The sequence below is a fragment of the Falco punctatus genome (assembly GCF_963210335.1).
Source record: "Falco punctatus genome assembly, chromosome: 5".
In the NCBI taxonomy this organism is placed as follows: Eukaryota; Metazoa; Chordata; class Aves; order Falconiformes; family Falconidae; genus Falco; species Falco punctatus.
Window position 1 is genome coordinate 25,040,585 of NC_137584.1, and position 17,207 is coordinate 25,057,791.

At 35.2% G+C, this 17,207-nt stretch overlaps 1 protein-coding gene across 2 annotated transcripts in view; it reads right to left on the reverse strand.

Annotated features, from left to right (window-relative positions):
- The window catches only part of PXDN (peroxidasin), a 103,491-nt gene that overhangs the window by 52,852 nt on the left and 33,432 nt on the right, over nucleotides 1–17,207 (reverse strand). For both annotated transcript variants that reach the window (XM_080387777.1, XM_080387776.1), the window contains exons 2-3: nucleotides 6,278–6,349; nucleotides 5,158–5,229 (exon numbers count right to left, since the gene is read on the reverse strand). In XM_080387777.1, the coding sequence (XP_080243903.1) occupies nucleotides 5,158–5,229; nucleotides 6,278–6,349 (144 nt within the window). The remainder of the gene's footprint in view (nucleotides 1–5,157; nucleotides 5,230–6,277; nucleotides 6,350–17,207) is intronic.

A 17,207-nucleotide genomic window follows, 5' to 3' on the forward strand; every position in this document is an offset into this window, starting at 1 on the left:
AAATTATGAACAAATTAAACTGGGGAAAAAAAAGTCACGTGCAATTACTGTAAAAACTTTTACAATAATTTGAAAAGAGAGAGGACAGATGTATTAAACATTTTGAATGTGGAATTGGTTTTTATTCTATTTGAAAAAATATTTCATGAATATTCAAATACTTGTTTTGACTCAGAAATATCAATTCATGTAAGGATCATAAACATTACAATTTTGTATCTCCTTGATTTTCTTTTCTGTATGATGTTAAATTCCTACCTTATTTCCAGTGAGAATTTTAACTGCACTGTTTCTTCCCAATCCTTAGAAAATTTCAAGGACTGAACAGCTGAAGTGTTATTTGCCATTCTTAATGCATTCCACTTGGCAATGTGGAAATTCCTCTTATTCCTCCAAATACTAAACTTCTGATCAGACCACTCAACCAGAGTGGGCTAAAATGGTTTTAATAACCAACCTCAGTTAAGCATCTCTTGTGGGCATTTGAAGAATTCTATTCAAGAAATCTAAATTAATCCAATTTGGAAAAAACCAAAACATTTTACCATAATCACTCATGTAACTTTTATCTACTTTTGGCAGACAAAATTAGGCAGAATGAAAAACAAAGGTGAGTGAGAGGAAGAGTAGGATAGCGACTGTAGTTTTGCAGACTTTTACCACCATATCGCAGGGAAGGGAGCAGTCTTTCGTGTCCCCTGTTGGAGCTCTTACCAAGCCACTGTAGTGAGACTTTATTTGGGATTCAGTTTTAAACTACAACATTTTCCATTCTGATCAGAAAACCCTTAGCTGCAGGACATTCAACTGACCTCAGTCCATCATGTCTGCCCGCTGCTGAGAAACTCCAAATCTACAAAATCTGTCATGTTTCCCATGACAGATGTGCTAACCAGACTTACATTTAATTGTGTAGCTGTTTCCCTCAGGATACTAACAGAAATAAAGATATATAAATATTTACCTAATGAAGAGAGAGATGACAGAATACAAAATACAAATAAGTAGCACTTGCAAAAATTATTTATGTCTTTCTAAAATGCTACTGTGCTTAACAAGTAAAACAAACACTGCACTGATTAACAAAAACATTCTCAAAATTTATCCCAGCTACATTATCAGAAAACAGATTTAGGGTATAATTAGGGAAAAAGTAACATAATTTATTTAGCTAAAAGCTTTCTTACAGAACTGAGCCAGTAAATTTTACAAAGAATGAACAAACATTGGCTTAAGATGACAAAGGGATATATTCTATTAAGACATTTAATTATCTTCTGCCAATTACTACTAACTGTTTTCAGAAGACGTTAAAGAAATAACATTTTTCCGAAAAGCAGGCAAGGCTGATAAAGGCCAGAGGTACTGGTCATATACTTGGGAAATGAACAAACAAATACTTAACCAGTTATCAGGAAGTTAGAAAAAAAGCAGTTCTAATTAAGACATTTGTCAGATCCCCTTATGACGATAATTTTTGTGGGGTTTTTTTGCCTTTTTTTTTTTAATGGACTGTATTAAAAGTCATATGATATAAGGAAAGTAAGATCCAGGCATATTTATTTGGAACTAGGGGGGGAAAAAGGTAAAAAGTAATAGCAATATCAGGCATTGTAGAGTTAAACCTGAGAAGTAAATAAGTATAGCAAAAGATCTATATAGAAACATAAAGGAGATGGTGGAATTAGCAACATGAATTGCAAAGAAATGAGATTCAGAATCACTGGACGTGCTCAAAGGACAAAGCAACATGACCATGACAGCAACAGTGGCAAAAGGCACAGGAAGAAACATGACCTAATCCCATTTCTGGAAGGGTGAGGTCAGAAACTCAGCACTTTGGCAAGCCTGTAACATATCATCTACCACTATTACTTCATTCACCAAAGGCAAAACAAACCTTACATGTTCTCCTTCAGTATTTCCAGAACTGATATATTTCATACAGTCTTATTTTCCATTTATCAAGTTTATTGCAATGTTGTTATGTCTGGTTCCTCACCTCTCTATTTCTAACTAAGTGAACATGCATTAATGCGGTTGCCAAAGTTCTTCTCATTCTCCATTTTTATTTCCTTCACTTCACACTAGCTTTCAGTTTACTGTTCTGTAAATACCAAGCACCTTCCCTGGAATGTTGTTTGTTTTTTTTAAATCGCTAATCTAAATTTAGGGAGGAGATAAGGAAAAATATAAAATACTTTCTTTTTAACTTAACCTCATTTTTCCCACTGCTGATTCCAAATACTCTAGTATCCTACATGTTAAAACAGTAGTACACGTCTACCTTCAATTCCCAATTATCTTCTCTCTTGGAGACTAAACTGTTGGCTTTCAGGATCAGGAAGGATTATTCTACCAAGCGTTCACAAATCTGCCTGCATCTATATTATAAGGTTGGGAAGCTTTTCTTTCTGTACTACCACCTGTAGTCAGTAAACTGAGTAACTCACAGGAAGTCAATTAAATATATTCAGTGTACCATATACGTCATGTACACATATACATATAAATCTTGCATCAGGAGCAACAGATTACAAATGTTACCAATTGTCTTGCTCATATCAACTTCTAAAGCTTATTTTAGACAGGAGTGTTTACAGTATCCTTTGTAGAAGGGGGAACAGAAGATGATCTAAAAAATTATACAGAATGACTGAAACGCAGAGAAAAAAATATATATATTACGGATGGGGTCCAAGCTACTAATGCCTTTTTGACCCTTAATAAGGGACCATATTGCCAACACCAAGGTATATGAAACAAAGACAGACAGACAGACAGAAAAGGAGAAAGGTTGGGGGGTGGGGGGGAGGTATCCTCTTGGTTTCATAGCAGAACAATAATTACGTTTCTTTCTTTCCAGCTTTTAGTATATGAATTCAAAGACAAATCATTACCAGAAACAACATAGCAAGAGCACACAAAACTTTACAGAACTGTCAAAATTTCAATTGCATATGGAACAAGATTACAAAGATTCCTAAAAAATAAGCTACAAAAATCATACGTGCATAATTTTCTTGTTATAATGTAAAGATCAACTTTTACAATGATGAGTAATTTCAATGCACAGAAAATTTAGAAGCTATCATTATTCTGTCAAAATCTATTCTTCAGACAGACAACTCTGAAAACATGTGTGCCTCATAAAACTCTATGCTCAACTTTACAAATAAATACTACAAAGAAGCATTTGAAAATTCTAGGGTTTAATACTTGCTGGAAAAATATTTTGTCCAAAAGCACAAAAACTGATCAGCAGAGGTACAGGAATGGGCCTTAACATACATCTCTCAGACACTGGGTTTTATTTTTTTAAAACTATAATGTATTATGTTTTATACTTACATACTTGATATATAACTATATAGTTACAAGTATTTTTGTAAGTTATACATACATATTTACTAATGGTTACACACTTTATATACACTTATGTTTTGCTAAATCAAAGCCACTGAGAAATGACAGGTTTTCTAAAATTACTCAGCGAGTTATACATTTTCAGACAGTACTTGAGTTCTCATATGAACAGAAGTAACACCATGGACCAATGATCTCATTTAATGAAAAACAACAATACAAGTTAGGTTTGCAAATATCCATAGGATCAGGCCATACAAAACCTCAAATATTCCAGATTGTTTGGTTTTATAATATTAAATTCTGAACAATATTTCTAAGTTCTGTACAATCTCTCCCCCCTAATTTATACTTCAGTTGATCCTATTGGGAAAAAAATTGTCTGTTTTCTACTACATTGAATTTTATATTCCAATTTTCTTACCAATACAGATCTAAACATTATTACATGTATATGAAAACAAATCATAGTTCAGTTACCTCTTTTCACTCTTTTATTGAGCTGAGCAGAGTGCATAGTTGGGTTTTATCTCAGGTTTACGATAGCTAAGCAAAGACAAACATGGAAATAAAGAACTAAGAACCAAGTAATATTTCTGCACAGCTGTTGACCATGGAAAGAAGCTTAGCCATCGTGAATTAGTAGACCTTACATACTCCACTACCAGATCCACCATACAAACACCTATTGTACAAATACAATCATCGTGGACACTAATAACTATTTGGGGACAGTCTGTTCAATATTCTTTTTCCTCCTATTGTATCTAAACAATTTTATTACTGAAAAACAATACACATAAAAATGAGACCAGGAAATGTAATCAAACACAGCTTGGAAAACCAGGGAACATGTCTGCACAAATTTACGTGATTTTTATTTTCCTCCCTTCTCCCACCTCCTTACAGCTATTCAGGCTGTATTCTTGAAAACCAGATGAAGCTAAGCTTCTGAATTGTACGCAAACAATGGAATCTCAAAGTGACCATTATTTGCTATACAGCATTCAGGCAACGATCAATACTCCAAGACAACAGAGTGAAACTTTTCTACATGACAGTAGATAAGGTGGACTCCAGAGACTAGAGATGTGAATCCATGACAACCTACTATTCAGCTTCAGTCTTTTATACAGATAAAAATAACATTTTTTATGCCTTTTGCTTATTCAGATAATTAATCACTTGTTAAGTTTGCTAAAATTGGGAGGAGTTAGTCTTAAAAAATAGAGGGTGCCTGAAGACATAGAACTTATGGCAAATCATATAGGTACTTTACTATTTTATGTTTGATTTAAGCTGTTTAACTATTCCGAAATTGTTCACTGAATGTAGTATAAATTTGTAAGAGAAAAGTTATATAAGTTACAAGCTTCTGCAGACACAAATCCTGGACTAGCTGCTTTTTAAGCCACTTTTCAAAACATAAACTTTAAAAGTACCTGTATGATTGTTTCAGTGAACCATTAAAGAGGTGACTTCCTAAACCTTTCAACACATCCCTTTATAAATTATGTTTTAAGATGCATGTAATAAACAGCAACTAGTAAGTTCTTTAAAAACTACTGCCTACAGATATCAGGCTTATATTAGCAAATCTCAATGCACCTTCATATAGAATAAGAGATTCACAGTTGTCCCCACCCCATAAATGAATTTCACAGATTTTTCAAAGCAGTTTATCTCCTGATATAGTGGATCAGATTAAAACACAACCTCAGACTAAGACACTTTCCCACTGAAGAAGTTCAGTTAGACATTGATGCAAAAAGTGAGATTCATTTAACTTACAGATATTTCAGATTTTCAAGGTCTTCAAATGCCCCACTAGGTATTCTTTTGATTTGATTGTTGTTTAGAAGCCTATATAAAGAAATAAATAGCCATTTATTTTAACATACAGGAATAGTAGGGGGGGAAACGTGTAACAGCAGGTGTAATGTAGCATTAAAAGGAAAACTTAAAAAAATATATATTTTTCCCCTAACAGTAACTGTTAGAAGAAAAGTTATGTGCTTACAGATGCTCAAAGTCACTACCTTGCAGAAGATTTTGAAAAAAATAGAAAGAAATTTAAAAAGTAAAAAAATATCTACAAACTGAAAAAATGTGGCGGTTTTGTAGGTATCTGAAATGAGGATGAAGGGAAAAAATTTTGGTCTCAAATCTACACATCAGTTTGAAATTGATAAAATCAATAGTAACAAATATTTGTCATTAGCAGGTACATTAAAGTGGCTTTTCCTAGATGGATCTTAGCAATATTCTGGTGTACTGGGCCCTTTACACCATACTGCAACACAACTGTATTCTGGTGTGAACACACAGTACAAGATTTCTCAATACATGTGTTATGTGTTTGCAGGATAAATAGGTAAGTGATTGAAAGCTCACTGATATCACTAGCAAAGACCTCCATAAAAAGCAGCTGATTAGGAACAAAATCTTCCTCCCAACTTCTCCCAGTCCTAGTGAGCACATTAGAATAGGAAATTTCAAAACACTAGAGTTCGTCAAATATTTTGTAACTGCACCACATTTGCAACTCTGAGCCTTCGAATAGCTTTGGTTTAACTCCATGACTTCTCATGTAATATTGCACTAAAGTCACTTAGCACAATTTGGAAAAAATTATACAGCAAATATCTGTATTTTTCATACCTCAAATTAAAGTATGTTAATAAAACATTAGGATGGAAATAAATTTCCCTTTTTTTATTTTAATATACATATATCTGATTTTGTTTTCAAACACTTTGAGCCTAAAACCCACTTCCCTCACCTGTGTAAATACTACAGATGAAATTTTTGAGATTACTTACCTGTGATAAGTGAGCAAATTTGGCACATTATCAAATTAATCACATTAAATCAAAAGGGGAAAGGGCCTTAGGGCTGAAAAATAACTTACAGTGTGTTCAGGTTTTTAAGCCGTCTAAACTCTCCAGGCTGGATTTCTTTAATCCTATTAAATCTTAGGTCTCTGTAGAATAAAGGAAGAAGAATCACATTATAAAAAACCTATGTATTTTTTCACATGGCAAACTGAACTAAGCACAAGTCTTTTGTGACCACTGTGACCAGCCTCCATCCATAAACCATAGCTTTTGACAGCAGGAGAAGGCAAAACAAATCCAAACACTGTTTGACAAGTCTAAGCAGAGGACTGACCAAACCCAGCCTCAGCAGTCAGCGCTGAAGGCTCTATCCAAGTCAAACCTGTGGTCACGAAGGATGTTCTCTTCCACAGTGAAGCAACTTGCAATGGGATGTTTCACTGAATTGAATCGTCTATGTTTTTTAAAAGCTACTTGTAAATAATACAGTAAGTAAACAGATACTGAAAAATTTGGATCAGAAAAAAACACTCAGGGAAAGAGAAATAGCTTTCAAAACTTTTAAGACTTTTTTTTTTTGTTTTGGGTAAGGAGGTTTAAGTGCCTTCTATTGTCCTGCTTTTAAAATCTGTAAATCCAGCTGTATGAAGCGGTCCATTTGCTTATTTAATTTTACTTTCTCTTAGTTTGTACTATGTTTTTACCATCTTCGGTTTCCTGTTAAATACCTTAATGAGAACTTCTTAAATCAGAAGGAAACCAGTTTCTCGGGCAAGGTGCTGTAGAGTGAGCAGGGATAGAAAGCAAGATGGCAGCCGTGCAGGGGTGTGGGGAAATGCCAGGGCTGTGCCAGTCTCACACCTCTCTCCTGCAGAGAGGCGGCAGCAGCGCTTTCACCCCTGCCCACCTCCTGTCCTCCACTGGGTACGAGTCTCATAGTCTTGCTGCTTGTTTGCACTGGCTGTTGTATTCCCAGCGGCTCAGAAACTGATTAAACCAAGTCGTCGGGACCAGCAATACACACATAAAATAAAACAACAACAACCACCACCCAAAACGAAAACAACCCCACAACACAAAACCCACCAGAAAACACTTTTCTGCCTGATTAGCAATCTGAACAGATTTCCTGGGCGATCATACAGGTGGGACAGGGACTGTGAGGAAAGATCAAGACCAGGAGAAAGGAAGGAGGACAGCACACCTGCCCTGTTCCCTCCCTAGCAGCACACCAAGGCACCAAGGACACCAGGACTGTATAATCCCCGACAAGCGAGAAGGGAAACAAACAGAAAGCGAGTAAAATCTGAAAGACCACAGTTATTGCATTGTCTTTCCTAAAACACACAGTTATCGGTTGCTTTCAAAAGGTAGGGCATAAACTTGTCATAATGTCAATCTTTATACCAAAACCTGTCCTCATTAAAACACAAATATGCACTGTATTTTAACAGGTAGTATGTTATCAAGAAGTGTCTCTAGAATTCATTTAGTCAAATGAAATCTAGAAAAGCCAAGAAAAAGCCAGCTGCATACTAATCCCATATAACTCCACTGGCTGAGGCTGTAAGTCTTGGGGGGTAGAGTTGCCTTAAGTCTTTTGCACAGAGCATGCTTAAGCATCATTCCTCATCAATCAGCCCATCAGGGCTTATTCAGCTCTGGAATAATGGCCTCAGAAGGACTTTTTCTACATAAGTGGTTTAGGATACAGACGGTTCATTGTAAGGAAAGGATTAGACATGTGGTTCTGTTTGCATTACACGCCACCAAAATATTTGATCAGTGACTGGAATAAATGAGGGATGCAAACTGCTATCCCTTATTTAGATGCATAGTTAAACTGCCTGTAGACATGCAGGACAGCCCCCTTACTCAACTGCCCGCTGAACTGAGGATTTCCAGAGCAAGAAGCAGAAATTGTCACGGCTTGAATTTGTTCATTACAAAAGCATCTTCTTCATTACAGCAAACCTTTTTTATCACTCACACACAAAGCACACACATCCCTGACGAGAAAGACATGCTGCCTATGAGTCACTGAATCTCAAGTGCTGAGATTTTAAAAAAAAAACATTGCATCTCATAGCCTTCACTGAGAGAATATAGAGAAGATCCCATCATTTGGCATGATTATTGAGACCTTTTTCTAAATTATCTGAAGTTTTATTGTGTTTCAAAGCAGCATTTTAATTTTGATTAAAATAATCAAAAGTGCAAAAAACCAATATTCATGAATGGAAATTGAAAAGTGGGTATTTTTCAAAAACCTCAAAATACTATTACAACTAGCAATAGTTAGCTCCTGAACAACAAGAGACTTTTCAAATTGATCTTTTTTTTAAAGTTCCACAATTAAAAATAAGTATTTACGCAAAGTAGGAATAGACCAAACCCGGAATGTCTTTTTATATGTAAACTATATATATTTGTCCATATGAAAAGCAAGCCTATTCCCTGCAGTGAAGCAAATAAGTATGTAACTTTCATGAATGCAATGGAGCCAGTCCTCTATGAGTCAGCATCAAAATGAGCACCTTTCTGATGTGTCAAATCCATTCTGCAGTAACTCACAAGGATAACTAGGGATCAGCAACGCCAATCAAAATAATTCATATTATTTTACCATCACTGCATAAAGTGATATTTTACCCCAACTCTTGACACTATTGCCCTTCTCATATGAAGCTGTTAAAACTAAATAGCACATCATATTTGAAACCCTACCCATTCACTTTCATTCTCCATATAGGTACTAAAAAAGCTGTAACAAAACACAGCACCCAAATTTTCCCTAGAGCCCAGTACATTTGGTATCTGTAAGTAAAATGTTTCCTAGAAAGCCAAGATGAAAACAAGCCATTTCTATAAAAACTAATCACATATTTTGTTTAAAACTAGTACTCCGGCTACATTAAAATTGGAGAAAAAACAATGTTAATCTTACTAAAATGTAGGATTATGATTTTGGCACATTCCTTCCAAGGGGAGCTCTTTCTTCAAAGGAAGTAACACTTCTAAGTGTCAACTCAAAGCTTTTTCATTAATTTTCCCACACAAAATTCCCCAAAACAAAGTGAGGCAGATCACAAATGCTGTTCAAAATAAAGAACACATAACCTCTTTCATTCTCTAAATTAAGATAATTACACTTCACAAGGTATTTCTTGTACACAGGAGAGAGAAGTTAAGTCATAACCACTATAGAATTTTCAAGAAGAAATTCAAACTGTCTTAATTTCCTTATATAACAGGATAATAAGCCAAGCAGCCAAAGGAAATAAACTATATATTGCATACATTAGTTTAAGGGTTTTGATACAGGCCATTCACATAAACAAACCAGAGAAATATGGTTTACATGAAATATCTATAAACCAGGTGTTCAACTGGTTGGGAAAACAAGAGCCTAAGCGAAGACTTGTTATTGAACTGAAACACTCTATCAAGTAGAACCCAGCAGAGGTCTGCCATAAGGTATTAAATATTTTGAGACAACCTGGTAGGAGGAAAATAAGCTTACAAAGTTTGCAGATGTTAGCAAATCTGGAGTGACTGCAACTATTCTAGAACTTGTTTAGTATTAAAAACAAGCGTGAAGTTATAAACCCCTGAGATGTGGAAATAATTAACTCCACAGCAATGGCACAGGGGAGATTCAGCCATCCACCAGTTCTTTCAAAGCCAATTGAAATCTGTTTCAGTAGGTGATTAAAAAAAATTGAAAAAAACTCAGTTACCACTACCATACCACTGTAGAAAAGCATATTCCATACTAGACAGGAGCACTATTTCAGGCTTGAAATGTCATCCTCCCATGGTACAGATCCTGTGTCCAGCTTGAGAACCGACCACATTTCAACAGACAGGAGAAGAGCTTAGAGCAAAAGCGTAACAGCAACCAGAGCACAGGGAAGCATCCCCTTGGAGAGTGAATGGCAGGAATAAGGACTGTGTTAGACCGAAAAATGAGTAAGGGGAGCTCAAGCAGGCCATTATGGTTCAGCTCTTCAAAGACATTTTGTGTTGCTGAAATAATGTGTGGTTAATCAGCATGATGAGGTTTCTTTTTTTTTTTTTTTTTCCAGACTAGTTCCTGCCCAACCATTCTGCCACATGACTTTTTAGTCACAAAAGCCTGTTCCCTGCCCATTCATTTCTCTTCCACCTTTTGCATTGTCCCTCCTTTTGCTCCTACAAACTGACTGCACCCTGGCTGTATGCTGTGCTTCAGGGCTTAGTAAGCCTGACTTCCAGTGACCAGCCAGTGCACCAAAAGGTTAAAACAGCAGACTAAGGGAGTCCACCCCAGCTGCTGACTGTCATTTTTCCCCTTCCTAATCTCTAAATAACAAATGAAACAACTAATAAAAATTATGCAAACACCTATGATGATGACATGATTTTAAGGTACTATAATAACTTTTGCATAATAATCCAAACCTAAATGTCACACATTTAGTTTTTCAAACAAAAACTGCATACCCAACTCCTAATTGGGATTGCCTCCTTCACTGTGTTTCACAGTGAAAATATTTACTCCTTTAAAATTATACTTAGACAACATAACAATACTTCTAGGGAAGTGTATGCTACTGCTGCTTTCTTTTACTGAATTCTCTTAGCTTGTGGTCCTGTACCTAAGCATCTTTCTTCAGACAAAGTCTGCCTCATTTCCTAAACCACTCTGCTAACAGCATTAACTCTTAGCTCTGGTCCTCAAACACAGCCACATGTATATACACACATAAAGAAGAGTCATTACAACAAAAATGCACTTTCCTTCCTGTGTAAAACCTTAAAACTTGTCCTTCTGTCAACTCACAAAAATATCCTAAATACCAATAGTTACCATTTTTGTCCTTCTTGCAACCCTCCACAGCTTAATGATTTAAATTGAAAAAAACACACTTCAGCCACATAGACTTCCCTAGAAGCTGAGCGCATCACTTTGAAGCATTACATCTTCCCTGAATGCCACAAACAAAAGAACATGTCAACGGTGCCTAGTAAACTGAATACTCTCAGGATTGTTTTCCTGGCCCTGCATCATCTGCTCTATGCTAATTCACGGAGGGTAAGGCTGCATAGGCCAAGAACGTGCCAGGGAGCACGCTGACAATTTAGCAACTGGACACCTCTGAGAGTTGCATTCCAGTGCCTGGGAATGGTCTGGGTCCCACAGCGCCATGAACAGCCCAACAGCCGTGGGTCAGGAAGCATGCAGCAAATGGGGTGCACACACACAGTTGCTTACCAGGCTTCTTATGTGCTATTATGTGAATGAGGTTTTATGAAAACATGTACAACCTAGATGTATTGCATATAAATAAATGCAGTATCTGTATGTTTTCTTTTCTGTGACAAAGTGATCAAGACCTGTGCTGCAGACACTTTGTCTGAAAATAAATTCTTCCTAATAAATTCTTTATTTGAGCTGTCTCCATTTGTCTCCCCAGCTTAGACTGCCCATTCCTAACAGTAAACTATTTCCAATTTAGGATTTAAAATTAACTTTTAAGAATACTTTCATCTAATTAATCACAGTGAAAACTTCTAATCATATAATTAAAAAACATTACACAGCTGCTACTGAACCATACAATCCAATGCTCCTGTGGCCCTGGCACTCCAGAATGCCCTATTTAAAGTTTGCACTAACAGTGCACAGTAACGAAAGTTTTCTGTTAACACATCCTGATGGGGCAAGGCAACGTTTGGGCATATAAATTCATTGCAAGTTAACAAAATAATAGTTTAGAAAATAAGTAATAAATACTAAAAGGCATTAATAAATATTTGGAATATGAAAATCACACAGGACACAGCAAGCAATAAAGCTTTCAAATGTACTGACCTTATACATCAAGCATCTTACAAGAAAAGTTAATTACAGCTGTTTCATATCACTGTTTGAAATATAGGAATCCCTTTTAGAGAAGAGACTGGTTTTACTCAGAGCAAACCATGCACTGAAATTAAGACTGTATTTTTTTTTGTAAAAAAATACATTAAGTGCATTTTTCCTTTATTTTTTTGCTTTTCTAATTATTGCAAAACAACACACAGAGGACAGTTAAAGCTTTACATTTCATTACTTTTATAAAAGATTAAACTTGGTGTTTAATAATCTTAATTCAGATTCCTTTTTGCATATGTTTGACTTTCAAAGATTCTGTTGCTTCATCAAACTAAGAAAAATCATGAACTAGTCTAAATTGAACTGATTTAAAATAGGGCTGCCAAGACAATGGCATGTACCCCCTGTCTTGCACCACAATGGGCAGCAGCCTGCGGATCAAGTTGTAGATACTCAACATCAAAACAAAGTCACCCCCAGTCATCACCTCACTGATAACAATCTATCTGATGCCAAGTAATAAGCACCAGCTGATCAGCACCTAATACAAAAGGTGTTGTCCTATGGGCAGATTCTTTATGAGGAATTGCTGGAGCAGCAGCAGGAAGGAGGACACCGGGGCTTCTCAGCTTGCTCCACACCAGCCATGTCCTTCCCATCTCTGCCTGCAGACTGGGTACCCTACCAGCTATTAGGGCTTGGAGGATTTCCCTGAGATCCCTTCATTGCTACAGGCTGGGTATATAGGAAATGGCTTTCCATTTTTTCAATTGTGATTTGTGTCAGAAGAAACTATGATGACACAAAAACTAAAGATCTTTAATTTAAAAAAGGGGAAAATAAAAAACAACATGGTAACTACTGCTTCATTCATAGCCACGTCTCTCTCATACAATTACCCAGTTCTAACATGGATATTGAAACACTGTATGATGTGATGATTTAATTAAAAACATTTATCTTGTGAAATAACGTATGTATGCAAAGCATCGGGGCATTAGCAAAATACTCTACATGTCACACACATCTGACAAATGCTGCAATTACAGAGATTTCAAATCTTGTACCGCAACAAATATTCTTGCCGTTTCTAAAGGTTGTGCAAGTTTTTTATTATACACAGTCCTCTATGAATTAGTTCCAGTACACTTAAATCCAAATGCAAAATCTTTCAGGACATTTAACTTTAAATAAAATATTTTGTAAGAGCAAAGACAGCTGAAAATATTCAGAATTCTGGTTATACATCTTCCTAGCTGCAAGATGGAAATGAAAGCAAAATAAATCTGAAAGCTCTTTTGCTAGGGTATAAGATTTACGAAATGTAACATGAGGAAATGGCTTCCAAATTTAACAGCTAGAATCACCAACATATCTCCCAAATAACATGTGCAAAATCTTAGATTAAAGTAAGGGAGATGACTTAGTTTGCTTTAGACACTTTTGCTCTATTATTTAAAAATGCTTGAGAGAAAAACTCTACATGCAAATGGAAAATCTTTGGCACAATGTGCAATTTCATTTTCTGTTTATATCCCTCCTGATTTTGATAAAGATCAATGCAAAAATAGGCTATCAATCCCATTTCCCTCTCAGATTAAGGAATAAAGTTTAAATAATACATCTATTTGTTACTGGTTTCACTGTTGAAATTAAGGAGGATAATAGGTAGTCTAATCAAGCATTCATTGCTTGTACTAACCCCAAATAATTCTGTGACATGAGATTATGTCTTACTTAGTACTTTTCGGGTAGAACTACTGTTCCACAGCACCTATATTTCTGAACTTCAGAAGATCCCTTGATAATTTCCATTTGTCATAACTTTTTCTTGTCCAAAATGAAAATGTTGTGTTACTTTGCTTAATAATGTTAGATGCCATCAACAGAACAAACTAAACACCATGTTACACTTAGATTTACTAAACTTGCTCTGGCGGACTATTTTTAAGTGTACAGCTCTCCAATATAATAGATTATAAATCACATTCATATGTTGATGCTAAGAAACCCTACATGCAAATCAGAATAAATGAAACCAACAAACAATAAGAATGCCAAAAAAGTAGGGCTTCCAGTTTTCTCAAAAAACAGTATCCATCAAGATAAAATAAAGCCAAAGCATCAGATCTACCATTGGTGAACTAGAACAATGCATTTAAACTCAAATTTAGAAGATCTGCATTTGTATTAGCCTATCGTATTAAAGTATGAAATTGGATACTTTCAAATTGAAAATATTTACTTATCTTTTAGCTTTGGACAAGAAAAAGGCAATATGAATGAAATCAACATAGTTGTATAATAAATACACTGACATTTGAAACATGACGTTGACACATTAATGACTTCTATTATTAATTTTCACTAAAAAAGAAAAGTACTGAAGCATTTACCAATTAAATCAAAACTTGATTTTTATTAGCAGTGAAGATAAGTATCTCATGACCTTGTTTCAAGGGCTAACCAGTACTTCAGCACTGATTTAGGACATAAATGAACTTTAATACAGAGATATTTCCTCACATAAGAAAAATCATCACAGCACCAAAATGGAAATATCTGAAAGGATACTACTGTCTTATGTATCTTAAAAATTGAAAGGTACTCAAATGCTTAGTGTGGATCATGAAAGAACAAACCCCATGCCCAACTCCCTGCCTCAAAGGTAGACACTTTCAAAAAGTCCAGTGAAAACTATTTAAAGCTAAACCTCTTCCTTTGTATATGACACTGATCTGTATGGTCATATAATCTTTATATCTGACAAATTAAAAGGAGGCAGTTGCTTTGGTTTGGCAAGAACTAGCAGGAATAATGCAAGCTACTTTAAAAGGATATATTTCTCATTGTTACAACTTTCTGATAGAGATAAGAAGTCTGAAGAAGATGTGCGTGTGAAAGAATGCACTCTTACTCATCTTATTCATCTGTAAGGCTAGTTATGAAGTGTTGATTGGCAGCAACTGACAAAACAGAAAAATGACAGTTTCTCCAGCTGCATTATATATACTGAGTCTGGAAAAAAATGCAAACTAGTTCATCTCCTTTTGCTGTAGAAAGAAGGAGGGAACAACTTAATAGATAAATGTTAGATTTTTAGATCTATTAGATTTAATAGGTTAAATTAATAAATTAAGTTAAAGAATGACCATTGGATTTATCATTTGTTTAGCTCTCTTCAGATGTTTTAATAAGGTAGGAAATGTCTTAACTGGATCACGTTGTCATTGGCAAATTGAAAAGAACAAAATAAGAGAAAAATATTTTTTTCTAACAGTTGAAGATTAATTTCTACCCAGCAGAAATAACCTATACCATAAATGCCAAACTACTATGTTTCTCAACACAGAACAAAAGATCTGCAAATGCCAGCAAGACTACATTGCTTATGTCTACTTTAGTCTTACTCTTTTTTTTCTTTTTTTTTTTTTTTTTTTTTTTTAATTCAAGGTCATCCCAGCAGGAAATGAAAAACAGCCATCAGCATAGTAAAAACATTCAAACAGAGCAGAGCATGAAAATTGCACAAAAGAGGTTATATAATCAAGTCAGTGCAGTAACTGGATGATGTCAATGGCACTTTAATGCTGCTTTAACTACTGCCCTGTAAAAAAATGTGTCACTTTGTTGAACAAACAAAGAGAAGGCCACCACTTGAAAAAAAATAAAACCAAACCTCACTTTCAGCTATAGCACTACTTGTAGTAAACCTCACTGCTAACACTGTAACATTTTCTAGAATACCAGAGGAACCAAGATTTTTTTTTTTTTGACTGGTTTTAAGATTTAGCTCTAGCAATTCTTTTACGAACAAAATTACACCATTCTCCTTTTTCTTGGCAATTCATTTTCTGGATTAATTCTTCCCCAGTCTAATTACTGATAGAATATGTGATTTTCTTCAGTTTACACAGAGATTTTTATTATCAGCAGCACTCAGCATATAAAATAAATCAGCTGCATTTTTAGATGGGAAACGAAAACATAATTCTTACACGGTGTGTGGGTGTCATAGTCAATAATATTTAGTTTTCCATAATTCTAGTGACAAAAACAGTAGGATCACAAAAATACTGAAATTTGTAGAACAGGAGTCAGAATATTTGGCAATACTCACCTTGATCATAAAACCATGCTTAAAAAAACATAAAGAATGAATTCTGATTGATGTATCAATTATCTAATTAAAATAATACCCAATTTGCACAAATATGTAAGATTTGTTGGCAGAGACTGCAGTTTTATAAGTCTTTAAAAATACATTTATCAGATACAGCTCTGGTGAATGGAGAGCTTATGATATATCCTTCTCCAAAAGCTAAGGATTTGTTTTAAATAACAATTATTTTCTCATTAGAGTTGAAAGGAAAACATTTAAATGTGAACTCAATGAAAAGCAATACAGTATTGTCTTACTAAGTCTGTAGATCCCCCTGCTGCCCTTGTTGCCAATTTTTCCAACCAGCTATGCACTACCATTAACAGGACTCGAGCAGGATTTACTGGTTCAAAGTTTTAGGCATGCAGGTTTAATTGTCAAGAATTACACATGGAAATTTTACCATGGCATGATCATGGCTCTATCTCATCCACCTTCAGAGTCCTCCAAAATACATCCACTGCAGAAATAATGTATTTTGAAATTTAAAATTTTACTTTAGAATGAGAATTAGAAACAATTATATCTTACCAAACCCAAACACCACCAAAACACACAAACAAAAACCCCTCCTTTTAACAGTATGGGTATGGTTCTAAGAGGCGTAACGCTATTTCTGCAGTCTGAAGAAACAAGAAGAAAACGCAAAAATCTGTCTTTATTTCTCCAAGAGAGATTTTTTTCTAAACCTGAACAATGAAAAGGTTGTTGACAGTACAGCCATGTACCGATAATCATTACTGATTATTTTTGGCAGAAATACACTTGGGAAAGGGCTGCTTTCTTGTCCTGCATTTATACCATGCCCAATAAAATAGGGCATGATAGCTGTGCGTAAGTGCTGTGTTCAGACAAATACATGATGTTTAAGGTCTTGGGTCAAGGAAAGAGTGAACTAATGGTTGGCACAGTCTGCCTTGTAAAAAGCTACTGATAAATCAAAATATTTTTAGAGGAGTAGTGAGATGTTGGAGACACAATC